Source organism: Eptatretus burgeri, chromosome 4 (genome assembly GCF_056783735.1).
Source record: "Eptatretus burgeri isolate ZD-2024b chromosome 4, Ebu_testis_v1, whole genome shotgun sequence".
Classification (NCBI taxonomy): domain Eukaryota; kingdom Metazoa; phylum Chordata; class Myxini; order Myxiniformes; family Myxinidae; genus Eptatretus; species Eptatretus burgeri.
Window position 1 is genome coordinate 108,692,411 of NC_140964.1, and position 20,637 is coordinate 108,713,047.

A 20,637-nucleotide genomic window follows, 5' to 3' on the forward strand; every position below is an offset into this window, starting at 1 on the left:
TTTCTACTTAACACCACCCCCCACCCCCCTCGTAACTCATGTGCTGAATTAAACACAAAGCCCAATGAAATAACATTGTTTCCTCGGCCAGCAAAGGTGAAGGATATTTTCACCCCTTTCTGTCTGTTTGTTTGTGTGCAAGATATCTCATAAAGTTGTCGACGGATTCGGATGAAACTTTGTGGACGCATTGGGTGTATGACAAGGAAGAATTGATTCAATTTTGGTGAAGATCCGAATCTGGATCTGGATAGGAGAATTATTTATTTATTTTTAACTGATTTTTCACCATTGGGAGAAAGGGTTCAAAAACGATATATAGCATGATATCTCAAAAACGATATATAGCATGATATCTCAAAAACGATATAGAGCATGATATCTCAGAAACGATATATAGCATGATATCTCAGAAACGATATATAGCATGACATCTCAAAAACGATATATAGCATGATATCTCAAAAATTATATATAGCATGATATCTCAAAAACGATATATAGCATGATATCTCAAAAACGATATATAGCATGATATCTCAAAAACGATATATTGCATGACATCTCAAAAACGATATATAGCATGACATCTCAAAAACGATATATAGCATGATATCTCAAAAACGATATATTGCATGATATCTCAAAAACGATATATAGCATGATATCTCAAAAACGATATATAGCATGATATCTCAAAAACGATATATAGCATGATATCTCAAAAACGATATATAGCATGATATCTCAAAAACGATATATAGCATGATATCTCAAAAACGATATATTGCATGATATCTCAAAAACGATATATAGCATGATATCTCAAAAACGATATATAGCATGATATCTCAAAAACGATATATAGCATGATATCTCAAAAACGATATATAGCATGATATCTCAAAAACGATATATAGCATGACATCTCAAAAACGATATATAGCATGATATCACAAAAACGATATATAGCATGATATCTCAAAAACGATATATAGCATGATATCTCAAAAACGATATATAGCATGATATCTCAAAAACGATATATAGCATGATATCTCAAAAACGATATATAGCATGATATCTCAAAAACGATATATAGCATGATATCTCAAAAACGATATATAGCATGACATCTCAAAAACGATATATTGCATGACATCTCAAAAACGATATATAGCATGACATCTCAAAAACGATATATAGCATGACATCTCAAAAACGATATATAGCATGACATTTCAAAACGATATATAGCATGATATCTCAAAAACGATATATAGCATGACATCTCAAAAACGATATATTGCATGATATCTCAAAAACGATATATAGCATGATATCTCAAAAACGATATATAGCATGATATCTCAAAAACGATATATAGCATGATATCTCAAAAACGATATATAGCATGACATTTTCAAAACGATATATAGCATGATATCTCAAAAACGATATATAGCATGATATCTCAAAAACGATATATAGCATGATATCTCAAAAACGATATATAGCATGATATCTCAAAAACGATATATAGCATGATATCTCAAAAACGATATATAGCATGATATCTCAAAAACGATATATAGCATGATATCTCAAAAACGATATATAGCATGACATCTTAAAAACGATATATAGCATGACATCTCAAAAACGATATATAGCATGACATCTCAAAAACGATCTATAGCATGATATCTCAAAAACGATATATACCATGATATCTCAAAAACGATATATACCATGATATCTCAAAAACGATATATGCCATGATATCTCAAAAACGATATATAGCATGACATCTCAAAAACGATATATAGCATGATATCTCAAAAACGATATATAGCATGATATCTCAAAAATGATATGTGTGTATATATATATATATATATATATATATATATATATATATATATATATATATATATATATATATATATATATATATATATATATCATGATATCTCAAAAACGATATATACCACGATGTCTTGTTCTTGTGGATCAGGCATTACATGGTGGAGGTACGTGCTCTACCCAGTGCCGTTCTCGTTGCAAATCAAATAATTAGGTACAGTACATTTGCAAGTAAACAGTTAAAGTTTTGTTTTCTGCATTTATAAATAGTCATTGGGTTACTAAATGTGCAGTTGGTGTGACTGTGGTTCACCTCTTCATCGCCTTTGGTGAGGAAAACTCATCTATCACAGCTTCGAAGTCTTCTCCCCTCCGTGAAGCGCCATGTCGCATTAGCCCGCTGCCACTCAGCCTTCAAAAGGGGAATTCTGCCATTTTTGCTTACGAAATAAATAGATCAGTGTTTTAATAGATCCGTCAGGATTTAAAAGAAAATATGTTTTTCAACCTTTGAAAATCGTGCGAATACATTGTGCTTTTTTGTTGTTGTTCGTATCCTTTTCTCACCTGTAAAAAATCAATCGGGAACACTGAGGTGTGAACGGCGAACTAAAATGAGCGCGAACTAAAATGAGCATGAACGCCTCGTTTGCTTCGTTTCCCGGCAAGCCACGTGCTCTTTTTTTTCCCGCCCCCACTCTCTCTGGGATATCGTTGGCTGCAACCATTGGTCAGCAAATGGAGGGTGGGACCATTCGAAAAGTTCAACTCCTCCCTTCGCTTGTGTTTTCATGCGCTGCTGCAAAATGGTACGAAATGTCGATAGAGATGCAAGATAACAAATTTGCCGCCCCCAATTAGCACCACTTGGTGCGACCTCCCCTTTCGCCACTCCTTCCCAATTCCATATCCAGACCATGCATGACGCCAACGCCAGGTGCCGAAAGAAAAGAGTACTCGGTTTTCACTCCATTTGTTTGTTACTTGGCAAAAAAAATAAAAAAAATTTGGACAAGTATGTTGATCGACTCCATTTGTGTGCTTGCTTGTTTGTCTGTCCGCTCACCTCCAGCCAAAACCGCTCAACCAATCGTTCTGAAAGTTTTGAGAAATTAATATCACCGACCCTGCAACGGTCCTGCATTAAAGTTTCATAAAATTCCGTGAACTGAAAAGGTCTTCATAGGCCAAAAGGCCAATTTGAGCCAAATTTTCTAAAATCCTCAATTTTTATCCCATTCCCTTGAAATTTGACGAGGATATATATTTCAGGTCACTGAATTCAACCACCAATTATGTTTTGAGGTCATTGGTCAAAACGTCAACATAGGCCATAAAATCAACCCAAAATTGGCCAAATTTTTAAATTGTCAATTTTAATCCAATTGACTTGAAATTTTAAGAACATTTGCACATCAGGTTGCTGCAAGCAACCACCTTTTAATTTTGAGGTCAACTTTGACCAACAAGTCAAGATAGGCCAAATTTCTAGAGTCCTCAATTTTAATCCCATTACCTTGAAATTTGAAGAGCATTTGCAGATCAGGTTATTGAATTGAACCACCTACTAATTTTGAGGTCCACATAGGCTGAAAGGTCTGCATTGGCCAATTTGGGTCAAATTTTCTGAAATCCTCAATTTTAATCCCATTACCTTGAAATTTGAAGAGCATTTTCATGTCAGGTCGCTGAATTCAAACACCTATTAATTTTGAGGTAAACATAGGCCAATATGTCAAAATTGGCCAAAAGGCTAATTTGGGCCAACTTTTCTGAATCCTCAATTTTCATCCGATTGAGTTGAAATTTGAAAAGGATTTACATATCAGGTCACTGAATTCAACCACCTATTTTTGTGGTCACAATTGGTGAAAAGGTCAACATAGGCTAAATTTATTAAATTGATACATTGGGCCAAAAACTCAATATATCACTATATCTCAAAAAGTTGTGGATGAGTTATGACAAAACAAGGTGGACAAGTTGAACAGGTGACAAGAACAAGCAGATTAGATTTTGGTTTGGATTCAGCCCATCGGTGGGATACAAAACATGAAGTGTTCTACCTGACAGAGGTATGCGCTCTCCCGAGTGCCATCCTACTTTGTACTGTTTTGCCAAGTTGTCACTATGACTGATTTTTCATTTCTTTGTTTGTCTGTCCGCTTGCCTCCAACACAAATCGCTCAACCAATCATTCTGAAATTTTCAGAGATTAATGTCACCGACCTTGTGACGGTTCTACATTTAAGTTTCTTAAAATGCGATAAACTGAAAAGGTATACACAGACCAATAGGCCAATTTTAGCCAAATTTTCTAAAATCATCAATTGCCATCCGATTGAGTTGAAATTTGAAAAGATTTACACATCAGGTCACTGAATTCGCTCCATTTTCTCCGCTTCTCCGCTCCGCTCCATTATCTCAGATTCTTCTTCTTCGTCTTCATCTCCTCTTCTTCTTCCTCGATTTTTTTTTCCCACAACACTTCCATGACCTAATCTGTTGAAAACTCTCTCAAACATTAATAATAATAACAAAAACGATCTCTTATAATGCTTCATCTTCCTCTTTCACACGTGTGGTACTCTTTACTGTATCAGAATGCACCACTCTTCTGCTATTTAAACAGACTGCTCTCAATTCGACCTTTCCTTCATACCTTGCCTAAAAAATCCAACTGTTGCAGCGTTTATTCTCTCCATTCTCTGAATTCGCCTTTATTGCATCCTTCAAGAAATGTGTTGAATCGCATAACTGACCGAAAACTTTTAAAAACCCCAGTTTGCGATGAATGTTTGCTTTCAATCAACCATTCTTTTTTTTTCCAACTTCAGTGCCAACTCACTCCACTCACCCCTCACTCTCAAAGCAACCATCCCACTCTTCTCCCTCCAAGCCTCCCTCTCACCTCTCTCTCAAAAACTCCCCCCTCACCTTTCTCCCACCATTCATCCCCTCACTCATCCTTCCAAAAGTTGCCCCCCCTCTCCCATCCACAAAGCTGCCTCCTTCCACTGCCCTCTCACCTCCATCTCTTCACTCCACCTCCTCAAATCCTCAACTGCCTTCTTCCCCCTCTCTTGTCCACAAGGTCAACATAGGCCAAATTTATAAAATTGATACATAGGGCCAAAAACTCAATATCATGGTATCTCAAAAAGTTGTGGATGAGTTATGACAGAACAAGGTGGATGAGTTGAATAGGTGACAAGAACAAGCGGATTGGATTTTGGTTCGGACTCAGCCAATTTGGCCAATTTCGGCCAAATTTTCTAAAATCCTCACTTTTCATCCGATTGACTTGAAATTTGGACAAGGATTTGCACATCAGGACATTTAATTCAACCACCCATTAATTTTGAGGTTATACGAGGTCGAAAGGCCAACCCAAAATAGGGCAATTTTTTCATTGTTTCTACAATTGTCAATTTTCATCCGATTAATTTGAAATTTGAAGACCATTTGCATTTCAAGTCGCTGAATTCAACATCAGCCAAAAGGCCCATTTGAGCCATATTTTCTAATATCTTTAATTTTCATCTGATTGACTGAAATTTGAACAGGAATTGCATAACAGGTCAATGAATGCAACCACATATTAATTTTGATGTAAACATAGGCCAAAACGTCAAAATAGGCCAATTTTGGCCAAATTTTCGAAATCCTCAATTTTCTTCCAATTGAGTTGAAATTTGAAAAGGATTTACTTCCCAGGTCACTGAATTCAACCACCTATTATTTTTGTGATAACCATCTGCAAAAAGGTCAACATAGACCAAAAGGTCAGCATAGGCCAAATTTCTAGAATAATCAATTTTAATCCAATTAACTTGAAATTTGAAGAGCATTTGCATATCAGGTTACTGAATTCAACCACCTATTAAATTTGAGGTAAACATAGGCCAAAAGGTTAAAAAAAAATAGGCCAAAAGGCCAATTTGGGCCAAATTTTCTAAAATCCTCAATTTTCATCCGATTGACTTAAAATTTGAAGAACATTTGCATATGATGTCACTGAACTCGACCACCTATTAATTTTGAGGTCAACATCGACCAACATGTCAACATAGGCCAGATTTCTAAAATCCTCAATTTTCATCTGATTGACTTGAAATTTGAAGAGCATTTGCAAATAAGGTCAACAAATTAAACCGCCTATTAATTTTGAGGAAAACATTGGCCAAAAGGTCAACACAGGCCAAATTTCTAAAATCCTCAATTGTAATCCCATTACCTTGAAATTTGAAGAGCATTTGCATATCAGGTCACCAAATTCAACCACCTCTTAATTTTGAGGTCAACGACGGCCAAAATGTCAACATGGGCCAAATTTCTAAAATCCTCAATTTTCATCCAATTAACTTGAAATTTGAAGAGCATTTGCATATCATCTCACTGTATTCAACCACCTACTAATTTTGTGTAAATTAAGAAATTAATAATTTTGTGATTATTATTTATTTATTTTAATCAATAAATAATTATTGCACAACACTCCCTCCCAATTTCAACGTAGAGTGCGAGTGCCTTCGGCGTCCCAGCGATGTCGCTCGCTGGATTGTTGTTTTTTTATTTATTTGGCAAGAGAGCGGTGTACTTTGTACCGGTACTTGTTTATTGTTTTGGCCATTGATGGTTCCAAGCCTCTCAATTGTGCAAACTCCATTAAATTGGCAACCACGATTGTGAAATAATTTGGAAATGTTGAAAGTGCAAAACATCTTGGATCACGTGGTTTACTCATCAGTCATTCCTGGATTTGTGAACGCCTTGACTGATCTCCACCAAATGTTGCACACGTGATCGGCAAACCTCGAGTAAAAACAACCCCATCCCCACGAGTGTGTGGAGAGGACTTGTAATTTGTGCCTGTGCATGTGCTTTCCATGTCCATGCCGGAGGAGGGGCTATTATATTAGCCACAGGCACAAAATCCATTTACCCCACCCACAACCACCACCCCCACGTCAGTCTGCTCACCGAGGGTTAAGGTGTTTCTGGTTCAGTGTAGGTCTGCAATGCAACAGGAAAACGTTTTGGGAGCCACTCATTTTGTGGGCATTTGACTGTTGGATCCTCATGTCTCTTCGGGAAAGTCGACGTGTTTATATATCAGATATGGCATTTCATCCACTCAGGTCGAACCCACAACGTGGGATAATAATGGCTTTTAAAGAAGAAGAAGATGATGTGGCATTTCAACTATTGTTGAAATGGAAACTGATAATAGTTACTTAATGGATGCGGTAGGTTAATATGGGCATGTCAGCTCAATACTGTCAAGGATAGTGCTAAGATGTATGAATGGAAGATTCCATAGAATTTAAGGAAGAGACCATTTGCACAACAGGGGATCAATCAAACCAGCTAAAGCTGATTCTTGTCATTCTTGGTGTTCAGCCATTAGTTCAGAAACCTCCTTAACTGTTTTAGTGCTGTTGGCCACTATCGCGGCCCGTGTCATTATTCAACAATCTGTATTGTTTGTTCGTATTTAAGTGTTTGTTCCTGTTGTTGCCTCATATACTTACCCCATATGCTTACTTCATAAAAAGACATTTTTATTCAGTTTGACTGAAAAAATACATAATTTTTTTTTGTTGCACACTGGAAAACTTCAGCACTCAAACAGTTAAAAGGATTTGGAGAAGCATAAAAGGCATGAATGGAAGTTAACATTTTGGGGGGGGGGGGGCATGCTGGCATGCCATAATTACATTTCTCAGACGTAAGTATAGAGTCCAATCTTGTTCAAACTTGGCATAAGCACAATACATGACAGCATACACTTGCTCCTCACTTTATTTTGTGATCTGATCAAAGATGGCCGACTAGTAGACTCGCAGCCATTCTACTTGTAAATAAATATGGCCTTGCCCTTCAACTCCGAACAGCAAAATTACGAAAACAACGGGGGCTATGACATTTTATGTCTTTCTTTTATTTGTTTGTTTTTTTATTTTCCTTGTTTGAATCAGGACCACACTCTGAAGTTCTGGTTAGTGTCTAACCATGAGTCTGGGAGGTGGTTTACGTCACACCCTGGCCGAGTCATACCAGACTTTAAAATGGCACTTGCTGCTTCCTTGCTTGATGCTCGGAATTTTATAGGATATAGCATGGACAAACAATGCCGGGAAGACTATGGCAAACCACCCAGTGCACCCCTTCCAAGAAACTGCTTCGGCAGCACGAATGCTCTGCGAAGAGTATGGTAAATCAAATTAAATTTGAATTAGATCAAAGTATATGGTGCACCATCACAAGTCCCCTACGCTTCCCACTTAAAACAAAGTTGAAGGATTGCAAAACGACCCACCAGAAATTATCCAACATCAAATTTGGAGTTTAGAAATCTTCTATTTTGCCTCTATAACCGTGTCCCCATCCCCTGGGTCAAATCCAAAGAATTATACGATATTTCATGCATCCCCCAATGTTGATTGCATTAAAAAAAAAGTTTCATTTAAAAAATGATTTGAAATCTGCCCATAATTGCATTTGTTTGAACTTTTGACCCTGCCCCAGGGGGTGGGTCTAAAATTATACTTCTCTCACACCTTCTTGCCGTGTGGTGACTATAAACTACCAACTTTAGTGAATTTATGCACAACTGTTTAAGAGGAGATGGTGTGATGGATGGACGGACAGAGCTGATTACAATATCCCCCCGTTTTTTTAATTTTTTTTATTTTTTACTTTTTCAAGTGTGGGGAGAAAAAGGATAATGCAGAGATACTGGAGGTAATAAGGTGTTAACTAGATTTGAAAATATAACATTGTGCATTCTGCAAGGAGATCTTTACACCTCCTCATTCCTTGTGCTTGGGAATTAAAAGTGAATGTCATGATGAGGATATTCATAGTCCTTGATTATTTTGTTCTAACCACTGCTCCCAAACATTCTCCTCAACTTTGCCAGAATCATGTCTTCACTCTGCCATGATGTCAGAAATAAAGGCTTTATCAAGAAGAAGGCAAAAATTGTTGCTCCTCAGGATACCAGAACACCATGCTGTGAAAAAGGTAAAATAATTCTTTATTCACCTCCAAAGCCTCATCTCGCACAAGTAATGTGGAGAGAGGGAGGGAGGGAAATTTGGGTTGGCAACGAATCATTAATAATTATTGCTCTTTGATTGCATGACTGAACTTCCGATGTAAAAGTGAACAAAGCAATAAAATTTCTCTGTTGATGGGATAAATGTGATTTCTCCAAATATTGATGTTGATAAATATTGTTTAAATATTAGCAATATTGTTGATAAAGCATTTCTCTCTGGATTATTGCCTTACATCCTCCACTGCCTCTCTCCCATCCCTTGCACTCTCTGATGCTCAGAAACTACATTTTTCACAGTGGATGATGCAATAGAAACTCTTGGATTCGGGAAGTTCCAGTGGTTTTTGCTTGCAGTTTGCGGTCTGGCCTCGGTAGGTCTGAATTCAGTGACCTAAAAAATAAAAAAAAATTTTATCTGCACTCGATCAAATTGGTTTTTAATACGACTCACCCCCTTCTGAACCACCTTCAACCTCAGCTTTGATCCTTGTAAACTTACACAATCCCAGCATTTCACCCTTAAACCCAGCTCATTTTGTTAACCTCAGGCTTGACACATTTGGTTGCATGACAGGATGTCAGTTTTAACTTTTCAGTATCTCTAACTGTTAAGTATTTAAATGGATGATTGCTCTCTGGACATACATGGACATCGTGTCGTAAAGCTTTCAAGACTGAAAATGGTATTCATATATTGTCTAACTTGGTTGTACCTCTGTTTACTTTTTTCTGCAGTGGGTTCTTCCTCTCCTATTAATGTCTCTCACTATATTGGGACCAGCACTGCAGTGTGAATGGAATCTGTCCACATGGCAAATTGCTCTCATCTCCTCGGTGTGTTTTTTATCTTTTATTTGATCATTACATTTGTTTTTCAGCAGAATTGGGAATGGACTTCGGTGTGTGTGGAGCACAGAGTCAGTTAATAAAATGTATTGCACCAGCAGGGGTACCTGGAGTTGCTGGGCAATGCCGGTTCCCTCCTCCCATCTCTTCTCACCCTTACCCTCCCTTCTCCCACACCCTCCCTCCAGAATCACACTCCACCACTTCCCCTCCCCCTCTCATTTATTATGTATGCAGGCATTTCACGACCAAGCCGATTTTCGTGGGCTCTAATGTTTATTTCCGAAACATACAGTACATGTTAATAAGCCTTGAAAAGTCGGGCGAAAACCAAATTGTTTTTCTATTACGCTCGTTGGAGGAGAAGGTATTGCATTTGGGTCTGTTTGTCTGCACAGAACTTAAGTGGTTTTCTCTGCAAATGCTTGTCCGATTGGCACAATTTTCACCATCGGAGTGACGATGCATGCAGAATGTTTTAATGATAATTATGATATTGTAGGTCATGTGGTGTGGCAGCAATGTTGGAAAAAAGAAAAAAATTGACCTCTGTATCCTCTTTGGAAGAAAAACTGCACCATGGGATAAATTGACACTTGCCACATGTGAAGCACTCCCCATGGGAAATAAGTGATTTCTCTTTTTGATGGCAGAGGTGCCTTCGTTATGGCATCATAATTGCAAACATAGAACGCTACATCCGATCAGTGTGAAAATTAAAGGAGTGAAAGGGCAAACGAGCAAAAGGGGTGAGACTTGATCAAAGGGTCTGAAAAGGGTCAAAGAAAGTCGATACGTCTCAAGGGTGTGAAGGGGTCCAAAAGGTCTTAACAGGGCCTAAATGGGTATTAAAAGATTAAAAGATCTAAGGGGTGTAAAGGGTCTTATGAGGTCTCTAGGACATAAGGATGTAAAGGAGTGAAGCTGCAGTAAATAAATTTCCTCATGTTGGTAAATAAATTAACTCGAGTGCAACATGGAAATAATGGACCAAATGACCACCTCATGACTGTTAAAAACTCCTATTTCGGTGCATCGTAGTTAAAAATATGATCGCAGAAAGTTTTGTCCCAAATTAATTTTGGGAACTCAAAACAGTAAGGTCACAAACAAAAAATATTATATGTGTATATCTTCTTCTTCTTCTTTCGTCTGCTCCCGTTCGGGGTCGCCACAGCGGACCAACAGTCTCCATTTCGCTCTATCCTCCACATCTTCCATTGACACTCCAACCACCCGCATGTCCGCCCTCACCGCATCCATGAACCTATTCTTTGGCCTTCCTCTTCTCCTCCTGCCTGGCGGCTCCATCTTCAACATCCTTCTCCCGATATACTCCGTTTCCTTCCTGTGCACATGTCCAAACCATCTCAATCTCGCCTCTCTCACTTTGTCTCCAGCCGTCCTACCTGCGCTGTCCCTCTAATATACTCATTTATTATCCTATCCATCCTCATCACTCCCAACGAGAATCGCAGCATCTTTAACTCTGCCACCTCCAGCTCCGCTTCCTGTCTTTTTGTGAGCGCCACCACCTCCAAACCATACAACATAGCTGGTCTCACTACCGTCTTATATACTTTCCCCTTCACTCTTGCAGCTACCCTTCTGTCACAAATCACTCCTGCAACTCTTCTCCAACCACTCCATCCTGCCTGAACTCTCTTTTTCACTTCTCTCCCACACTCTCCGTTACTTTGGACAGTTGATCCCAAGTATTTAAACCCATCCACCTTCCCCACCTCAACTCCTTGCAACCGCACCATACCACCACCCTCCCTCTCATTTACGCACATGTACTCCGTCTTACTCCTACTGACTAACATTCCCCTTCTCTCCAGTGCGTACCTCCACCTCTCAAGGCTCGATTCAGCCTGCTCCCTACTCTCCCTACAGATCATGATGTCATCCGCGAACATCATAGTCCATGGAGACTCCAGTCTGATCTCGTCCGTCAACCTGTCCATCACCATTGCAAACAGGAAAGGGCTCAGAGTCGATCCTTGGTGCAATCCCACTTTTACCTTAAACCGGTCTGTCATTCCTACCGCACACCTCACCGCTGTCACACTGTCCTCGTACATATCCTGCACGATCCTCACATACTTCTCCACCACTCCCGACTTATTCATACAATATGTGTATATATATATATATATATATATATATATATATATATATATATATATATATATATATATATATATATATATATATATATACACATGGAAAACCCATTTTACTGATGCATCCTCTTCTTCCTCTTTTCAGGGAGATGGTGTCACTTTTTTTTTTCTTCAATCCACCTGCTTACAGTGAGATTTAAGCCTGGTGTTGGCTTGGTGATTAGGGTGGCTGGCTTGGGATCTTAGGGTCCTGAGTTTGAGCCCCGTTTGCCACTGAATTAACATCATGTCTGGTTGACTCAGCCTGTCATCCTTCCAAGTTCACTGGAAAGAGTACCAGTGCACTGGTATAGGGGCACAGCATCAGTGGCATGTGGTGGACTTGGGATCCGAGGGTCTTGAGTTCATATCCTGCTTGGCTGTTGAATTAATACCAAGTGGGGTTGACTCTGCCTGTCATCCTTCTGAGGTCGGCAAAATGAGCACCAGCTTGCTGGTATCCTGTGTCGGAGTGGCCACCCATCCAGGATTGTACCCAAGAGACTGCTTAGGCAGCACCAACGCTCTGCACAAAGTATGGTCTCGATGGTTGGATGTCCAACAACATAATAGTTACCTGTCAGCCAAGCTCCATTTAGAAGAAGAAGAAGAAGAAGTGAGATGTTTTGGCAAAGCCATGGCTCATAGAGAAAAGCTCGATGAGAACCTCAATTGAGGTTATGGGAAAGTTTACCCAGAAACGTCAGTTCTTTGATAGCTCATTTTAATATTAACGAAAAAGGGTGTTATGTGACTGCTCTGGAAACACCCGCAAACCCATTGCGAATGTAAAACTCAAATGAAAAAAAAAAAAACAGTTTTTTTGTGAATGTAAAAAACCCCACACGTGGGCTACATAATTTTTGAATGTCCCCTTCAATAAGACATCGTTAAGAGGGTGGAGATATCGATAATATTGTCATGAAATATATCTCATCTGTGATAGTAACCAAAAACCATTTTAAAATCAAAGAAAAAAAATGGCTACCAAGATTACCGGCTTCACCCGCCACGATATCTCCTCACTGAATTTTTACACTGATTTCCCGTTTCTACCAATAATACACACAAAAAAATTCTCATTTGAGGTGAAACATCTACAATGAATTTCATCAAAAATCTGCTGTCACATTTCGATCAAAAATCAAATCATGATATTCACTTGGTTCTTTGAAACTATACGATGCATGTATATTTGGTGAAGTTAGTTAAGATGGTAACCTTTTTTCCTTCTTTTTTTTCCTACAAACTCTTCTTTCATCCTTGAGAGTTATGTCATTGGATGAGCAGTAAAATTACTGCTAAATCTATATATGGATTGTGTTTGTACTTTGTTCAGTTTTTGAATGATTATAGTGCATTTGAGAGGTCACTTGACTCCTTCACCGATCTTAACAATCATGGTAACGTCTTGTTTCACAGTTATTTTTCACATTTTATACCATATTTGATGATCGGAGGTCACCACTTCACCAAATATATAGGTATTGGGTTGAAATCCGAAAGAAAATGGACGTTTTTTATGCAGCATTGTATATATGGGCCTTCCCTCGCAGAGATGGTGACAGGTGGCAGCTCGGTTATTTACAATTTATGAATTGTGAGAAAATGACTGTTTAAGTCCCCGATTTATGGGCACCCTGGTTTAAAAAAATGTTCTCCTATAAAGTTTCGTGGCGATAAGCCTGAGGAGCTCAGAGGAGTCGGGTCACAAACAAACATTTTGCTTTTATATCTATCTATATCTATATCTATATATGATTTAGTTGGCTGAACAATCAACAAAATCATAAAAATTTGAACTATTTCATTCTAATGTATTGATGCTGCCGAGCTTGACTTTTGGAATATCTTGACACACTTTGGTCATTGAAGTATAAGTGGTATTTGAGCTCTGACATTGCTGCTATGTTCCTTCTCTTTAGATTTACTTTACTGGGAGAGGCTTGTGTTCACCAATATGGGGAAAAGTTGCGGATAAATATGGACGCAAACTGGTAGGATATCTTGGGTCTTTGTGACCCTTCTTTCAAGCTGAAATATACAAATGAAAATGATAATGTTCCACTAATAGACATTTAAATGCAACATAAAGATTTGCGGTTTTTTTGTGAACATTTTACAGTGTATTCTGCTCGGCTTGCTGAAAACCTTCTATTTTGGGATGCTGAGCTCCTTTGCCCCATCGTACAGCTGGTTCCTCTTCCTCTGGTTCCTGATTGGTTGCTCAGTTCATGTTTTTTCTCACATGTGAGCCTGCTGATTTAAAATAACATTCTAGCATGTGATAAAAACTTTGCATGTGTATCAGACTTTGTCGAAAATACTGCCCCATTTGGTCCATCCTTTGTGGGTTGGTGACGAGTGGTTCATTATTTGTTTGCTGTTGTAAGAGTATGGAACATAGAACCACTTTGGAATGCCCAACACTTCTTGGGAATCTTCAAAAACCCACACTTCAAAAAATGTTTCAATGGCGGGGGATTCCCCATCTCTGATGGGTATATTTTTAATTTTTAAACTTCAGGTACTATATTATCCATCAAAATGTATTATTTATTTTATGAATTTTACAATTATGCTCTCACCTATCAACATTTACTGCAAAAAACAAGTTAATGAGAAAAGTAAAAAAGACATAAAATGTCATAGCCCCAATTGTTTTGGTAATTTCCCTGTGTGGACTTGAACTGCTTGCCCATATTTATGTACAACTAAAATGTCTGCCAGTCAGCCAGTAAGCCATCTTTGATCAGATCGCAAAATAGTGAGGTTACGTGTTTGCCATCATGTACTGTGCTTGTGTCAAGTTTGAATAAAATTGAATCATGTATGTCTGAAAAATGGTTAGGGAGACATTTAAGTCACAAAATTGCTGCCAGTTGGCCATCTTGGAGATGATCTCGAAAAAACATGATATGCTTATGTAAGCCGTCATTCGTTATCTGTCTGGCAAGTTTGAACAACATCGGTAAATGCATGGCCAGGAAAAGGTTGAGGACGTGTTCGACACCTGGGATTTTTTTTTTTTGGACTAAAATGGCCGCCACTTGGCCATCTTTGATTGCATCACGAAACAAAATGATGTGCTGATGTGCCCCATCATGTATTGTCTTTGTGCGAAGTACAAATAAAGTTGGTCCACAAACGTCCGAGATATGGTTACGAACACGAAAATCGAGACCAAATCCATAAGCCCCCATTTTGGACTAAGTCCAATGGGGGCTAATTATGGTTGCCCCCAGAAAAGACTGCGTGTGTGCACTCGTGTTCAATCGATATGACTCTCTTTTCTGAGATGGTGGTGAACAGCTGTCTTGAAAACATGGAGGGAAGAATGAGATTGGGGAAAAAACTCCAATGTACCTATTTTTTTATTGATCATTGGTATTTCCTCTAAGCCTGGAGTTGGCTTAGTGGTGGCTTGGGATCCTAGGGTCCTGAGTTCAAGCCCTGTTGTCCGCTGAATTAAATTACACCAGGAGGTTTACTCAGCTTGTCATCCTTCCGAGGTCGGCAAAATGAGTACCAGTGTACTGGTAAGGGGGACACTGCATCAGCGGCATAGCTGCCTCTCAACCAATGATGCAACCAGCAGCCACAGGCTACACTCGATCGAGAGATTGGTATTTCCTCAGGAAAGTGTTTTTGTGTGAGAGTTGTATAAAATTTATAAAGACAAGTTATAGGAGTCAAAAAAAATGCCACAATCAATGCAGAGCTTATAAATTTAACTCGGGTGTTTGTCTCATTTAATCACAACAATATTTTCGGCTGCATTGCAAACAATGTTTGTTCTTCTTGTGTTCACTCTGAATAAGTAGTGTGCAACTTGATTTGCCTTTTCCCACTCCACTGTTGTCCCGTAACAAAACATTGTGTCAGGGGTTTAGGTGTAATTGGAGGTAGGTCAGGTCAGGTATGGGAGCACGCGTCGTTGCATCCACTTTCCGCTGGTACTCCAGGGGCCTCCGTGTGGCCATCCACCAGGCAGATGCCTGGCCCATCCTCATCTTCTTGAAATGCTGAACTACCTGCTGCAAGCATGACGCACATGGTTAGCCCATTGGCCTCCTCCACTCACGAGGCTCCCTCGCTGAGAGAATCTGGTGAGCAGGCTCAGCATCAGGGAAACTAGCTATCTGTCTACACAGCCACAGTTGACGCTCAGGGACGATGCAGGTAACAATCTCATTTGAGTCTCTCTCACAGCAACCGATTATTGGACACAAAGTCTGACCAGTGATAGCCAAGCATTTGCCAAAGAGACCTGGTACCAAAGGAATTGTCTCCTCAGATCCCTGGTCAGAATCCAAGTCTCACATCCATAGAGCAAGACTGCAAGCACCAAGTACCTAAAGACTCGGACTTTCGTCCTTCCGCCCAGGTACCGGTAGTGCCACATCCCATGATCCAGTGAATCCATGACTCCCCAGGCCAGACCCAGACATCTGTTGACCTCTGTCTCACAGCTAGCAGAGACGTGAATATCACTGCCAAGGGAAGTGAATCTCTCCATGACTTCAACATCCTTGCCACAAAGAGGTACACACAAGATAGCAGCATCCAATATGCCATGGAAAGCTTGGATCTTTGATTTGACCCAGGAAACCCATAATCCCAGCGGCTCAAGACTCCTCATTCAGCACCTCGAGGGCCCCCAAAAGGATATCCAGTCTCTGCAAAGATGACTGCATCATCCGAGAAATCAAGGTCAAATCTTGACATAACCAAACGATGCACCGCAGCTTGATCTCTCTGACATCCTCTCCAGAATCCAGTCCATACAAGCGCTAAAAAGTGTGGGAGCCAGTACACACACTTGACGAACTCCATCAACAACTGGAAATAAGTCAGAGATTGTATCACCACATCTCACAGCACTCTGAGTACCAGAGTATAGCTCAGATATCAGATTGATCAGTTTTGGTGGCACCCCACAAAGACCAAGAATCCTCCAGAGGACATCCTGATTCACTGAATCAAATGCTTTACAGAGATCAACATAGGCTGCAAGCAGCCCCTGCCGAAACTCTCGCCTGTGTTCGGTGATGACTCAAAGAACAAGCATATGGTCAATAATTTACCTGTTTGGTGTAAAGCCTGACTGCACTGGATGTTGATGCTCAAGCAGATGGTGGCAAACCCTATCAAGAATTATCTGAGCAAAGACCTTGCCCGGCACTGAGCAGTGTCACCCCTCGGATGTTGTTGCCTTCTTGGAGACCACCCTTCCTTTTCCAAAGAGGGACAACAAGGCCCCTCTTCCAGTCATTTGGGATGATGCCTGTGTTCTCGGCAGAGCACAGAACTGCATGCGATGACACAAGTGCAGCATTTCCAACAGCCTTGAGAAGTTCAGCATGAATGCCAGATCTGAGGTGCATTACTCCTTTTCAAGCTGTTCATCACAGTCTGTGCTTCCACTAATGAAGGTGAACCACAGTTGATTGGAGGATCAGCAATAGGGATTGTAACACCACTGACATCCAACTCCACAGCTGGTGGATCAGCCTGGTGCAGCCGCTCAAAGTATCCAGCCCAGCGGGCCTTCACTTCGGACTCCTCTGTCAAGAGCCTCCCACCCTCAGCTCTTCCTGCAGCACACCGTGGGATGGGCTTGGAGGAACGCAATGTGCGAATTCCCCTGTAAGCAGGACTAGAATCACTTGACCACAGTTGATGCTCTACCCCCTCACAGATTCCTCGTACATTGGCCTCCTTGCCCACACTTGGCGCAAGTACAGTTTTACGCCTCAACTCTGCCATTCAGCCTTGCCCTGAGACTTTTATCAGTAGTATCCAGTGTCTCTTGAGAGACAAAATTCTTCTTCCCCCCTTCCGTGTGTTCTGAGACATCCACTGGCAACGTGAAGGACAGTGGTCTTGAAGGCACTCCACAACTCTTCAGGATCCACCAAAGCACTCAGCAGACCCCTGCCACTCCCCCCACCAAATCTCCTCTCAGCCTGTTTATAAACTGCTCAGCTTCCCTCATCGTTGAGCTTGCCAACATCCAGCCTCGGCTGGGATGGTACCATTCTCCTGGATTTAAGGTGCAACTTCAGAGTTTCTAGAACAAACCGGTGGTCAGTATTGAGGAACTGAGCACTCCGCTAAACCCTGCAGTTCTGGATCATCCTCCAGTGACAATCAACGAGCACATGGTCAATCTCCTTTGCCCCACCACCAGCATTGGAATGCCAAGTCCAGCGATGAGCCTGTGGGTGCTGAAACCATGAACCAGCCACCCTAAGTCCATGACTTCTTGAAAAGTCACAGAATTTCATGCTATTCTGATTCACAGTTCCAGACCCATGGGGATCAACACATGTCTCCTTACCATGCTATTAGTTCCAGTCAATGTAGGAAATCTCCCAAGACTAGAAGAGTATCTCAGCTCAGGCACTGATCAACCACAGACTTGAGCGTGGCATAGAATGCGTCCTTCATGGTGAGATCAATCACCTCAGTCGGAGCGTTTCCAGAGACCAGAGAAATGACACCCAAGGAGAGACGAATCATTTATCCCATAATACGCTGGTTGACAGGTGTTACCTCAATTATCTTTGGAGTCAGCTTATTGGACTCAGTGAGAGCAACTCCTTGGACATGGTAACCATCAGACAGACCAGACCAATAGTAGGTGTAACCACCTGCCATGATCTCGCCACAATCCGATCTCCAACCCACAGAAAGTGCTGCAATACTGATGTTCAAGCGCTTGAACTCTGATAACAGAGAGAGGTGATCATCCTCTCTTAGGGATAGAACATTCCAGGCACCCACCCAAAAGGACCACCTCAGGTTAACCCAAAGAGACTGCCTTCTGTTGAACGACACCTTAGCACCTATGACACACACTTCCGTAATCTGACCCTGGAAGGTTACGCCATTTTTTTCCTCCTACCATCAAAGATTGGGGATCGCGAAGGCTTTGCTAAAATCCCGTCATCTGGTGAGTTGCCCTGCGAAGGGCAGCTACACAGGAGGTACTCCCACAGAGCGGGTTTTCAGATTTTTATTTTTTTATTTTTTTGTGCTTTTCGTATGTTTTGCAGAATGAAGGGTTTTATGGGAGCTGGAGTGAAAATCCTGCCACCACCTCTTAATAAAAAGTTAGCCAACTTCAGGAGGATGGCCGCAGACGTAGTTGTGCACTAGATATGGATGGCCGCTGGCTCACAAGGAGCTTCTCCACCCTTCGACAGGTTTTGTTTTTAATCCTGCTTGGTGTCCATATCATACACCATCCTCACCAAGAAATTTGGTGGGGGAGACTGTTTGTTTAGTCGCCAACACCCCGACCATGCAACGGGTTTGTACAGGTTTACATGGTATCTTTCGCAAGTCACAGATCTAATCTGGCCTGACCTGACACTCGACAAGTTTCATCTTTGCATATGTAATAAGTAGATTGCTTTGAAATATACTTTATGTCCATGATTCTGTCATTTCTTTTTATTATCAAATGGGTTTGTTGTATTGTGCAAGGGTGGATTTCACATGTTTATTTATTATATTCCAGCCAGTGTTCAGAAGGTGACCACAACACCTCCATTAAGCACTCACTTGTGCTCGTGAAATCGTCCTTCCTTTCATGAGAGCTTGCATTTAATTGAGTTTTGATTCCACCATCATGATTTTTTTTTTGAGTGCACTTCCTTATTCGAGGTATTAAAATTGCTTCTCATCAATCATGTTTTTGATTTGTAATACTAACATCAAAAAAACAAACTTTTAGATTGTTGGAAAAAAAAAAACTTCTTTTTGAAGCAGAGGTGTCAATAAAATATGATTGAATTTTTTTTTTGTGACATAAACAAAAATGCATCCAATTCAGTTTTTTTATTTTGCAAATTTCCATCTGAGCACTCATCTCATGATGCTTTAAGCAAACCATGATAAAATCTCAAATACTGTTAATTTATCCATTGTGTACTCCATACCCTTGTAATTCATGTAAATGTAAACAGGTGTCTCTGAGTCCTTGTCGTGTACGTGATATATGTACAAGCTCCTCCATGGCCTGAGAATGAGGAAAAGAGAGAAACTTGTCCTTTGGTATCTTGTTGATGACCGCACTTGGTGCCTTGGGAAGTGAAAAGTGGTACAGATTTTATTCTCTGGGAGGGATGTAGTGAAATATCAAAATATTATATCACATTAAAGTGATGCTTTAAATGTTGAAGCAGGGATTTTGTGATGTCTATTCTGGCTCTTCCCTTTTAAGGACAACACTGTTCATTGAATTCCTGAATGTGAAAACTCGCTCTTTCTGCATCATAAACTTTTCGGTGAGACAGAATGCAGTCTGTTAAACCAACACTTGCCCATGCTCTGTTCCCCCCAACCCCGCTACCTCTTTCTTCCCCTCCAACTGCCCATTTTTCAGCATTGCAAATTTCACAACTGAGCCTTGTTCAGCACAATTCGTAGAATATTTACCAAGATAAACAGATTGACAAAAATAAACAAGAAAGGTGATATTTAGTTATTTGGAACAACGCAGAAAATCTACATTTATTCGATTTTTTTTTTGATTTTTTTTATTTTTTTTGTGAGTGACAAGTGAACTGCCTGCCCAGGTGCTATATAGTCCAGGAGCCCAGAAGGTTCATTCAAGTGAAAAGCGCCTGAACGTTTGACCGCATGGGCTGATGGGGTCATCCACTGACATCACAAAAATGCATT

General features: G+C 40.2%; 2 protein-coding genes across 5 annotated transcripts in view; both read left to right on the top strand.

Moving 5' to 3' along the window:
* The window catches only part of LOC147028873 (synaptic vesicle 2-related protein-like), a 460,702-nt gene that overhangs the window by 141,634 nt on the left and 298,431 nt on the right, over positions 1-20,637 (top strand). The gene's annotated exons all lie outside the window — the stretch shown is intronic.
* The window catches only part of LOC147028874 (synaptic vesicle 2-related protein-like), a 172,088-nt gene that overhangs the window by 51,249 nt on the left and 100,202 nt on the right, over positions 1-20,637 (top strand). For all 4 annotated transcript variants that reach the window (XM_085879652.1, XM_085879649.1, XM_085879651.1 and 1 more), the window contains exons 2-7: positions 8,792-8,895; positions 9,212-9,303; positions 9,668-9,766; positions 13,869-13,940; positions 14,069-14,193; positions 20,177-20,240. In XM_085879652.1, coding sequence (XP_085735778.1) covers positions 8,796-8,895; positions 9,212-9,303; positions 9,668-9,766; positions 13,869-13,940; positions 14,069-14,193; positions 20,177-20,240 — 552 coding nt within the window. In that variant the 5' untranslated portion in view covers positions 8,792-8,795. The remainder of the gene's footprint in view (positions 1-8,791; positions 8,896-9,211; positions 9,304-9,667; positions 9,767-13,868; positions 13,941-14,068; positions 14,194-20,176; positions 20,241-20,637) is intronic.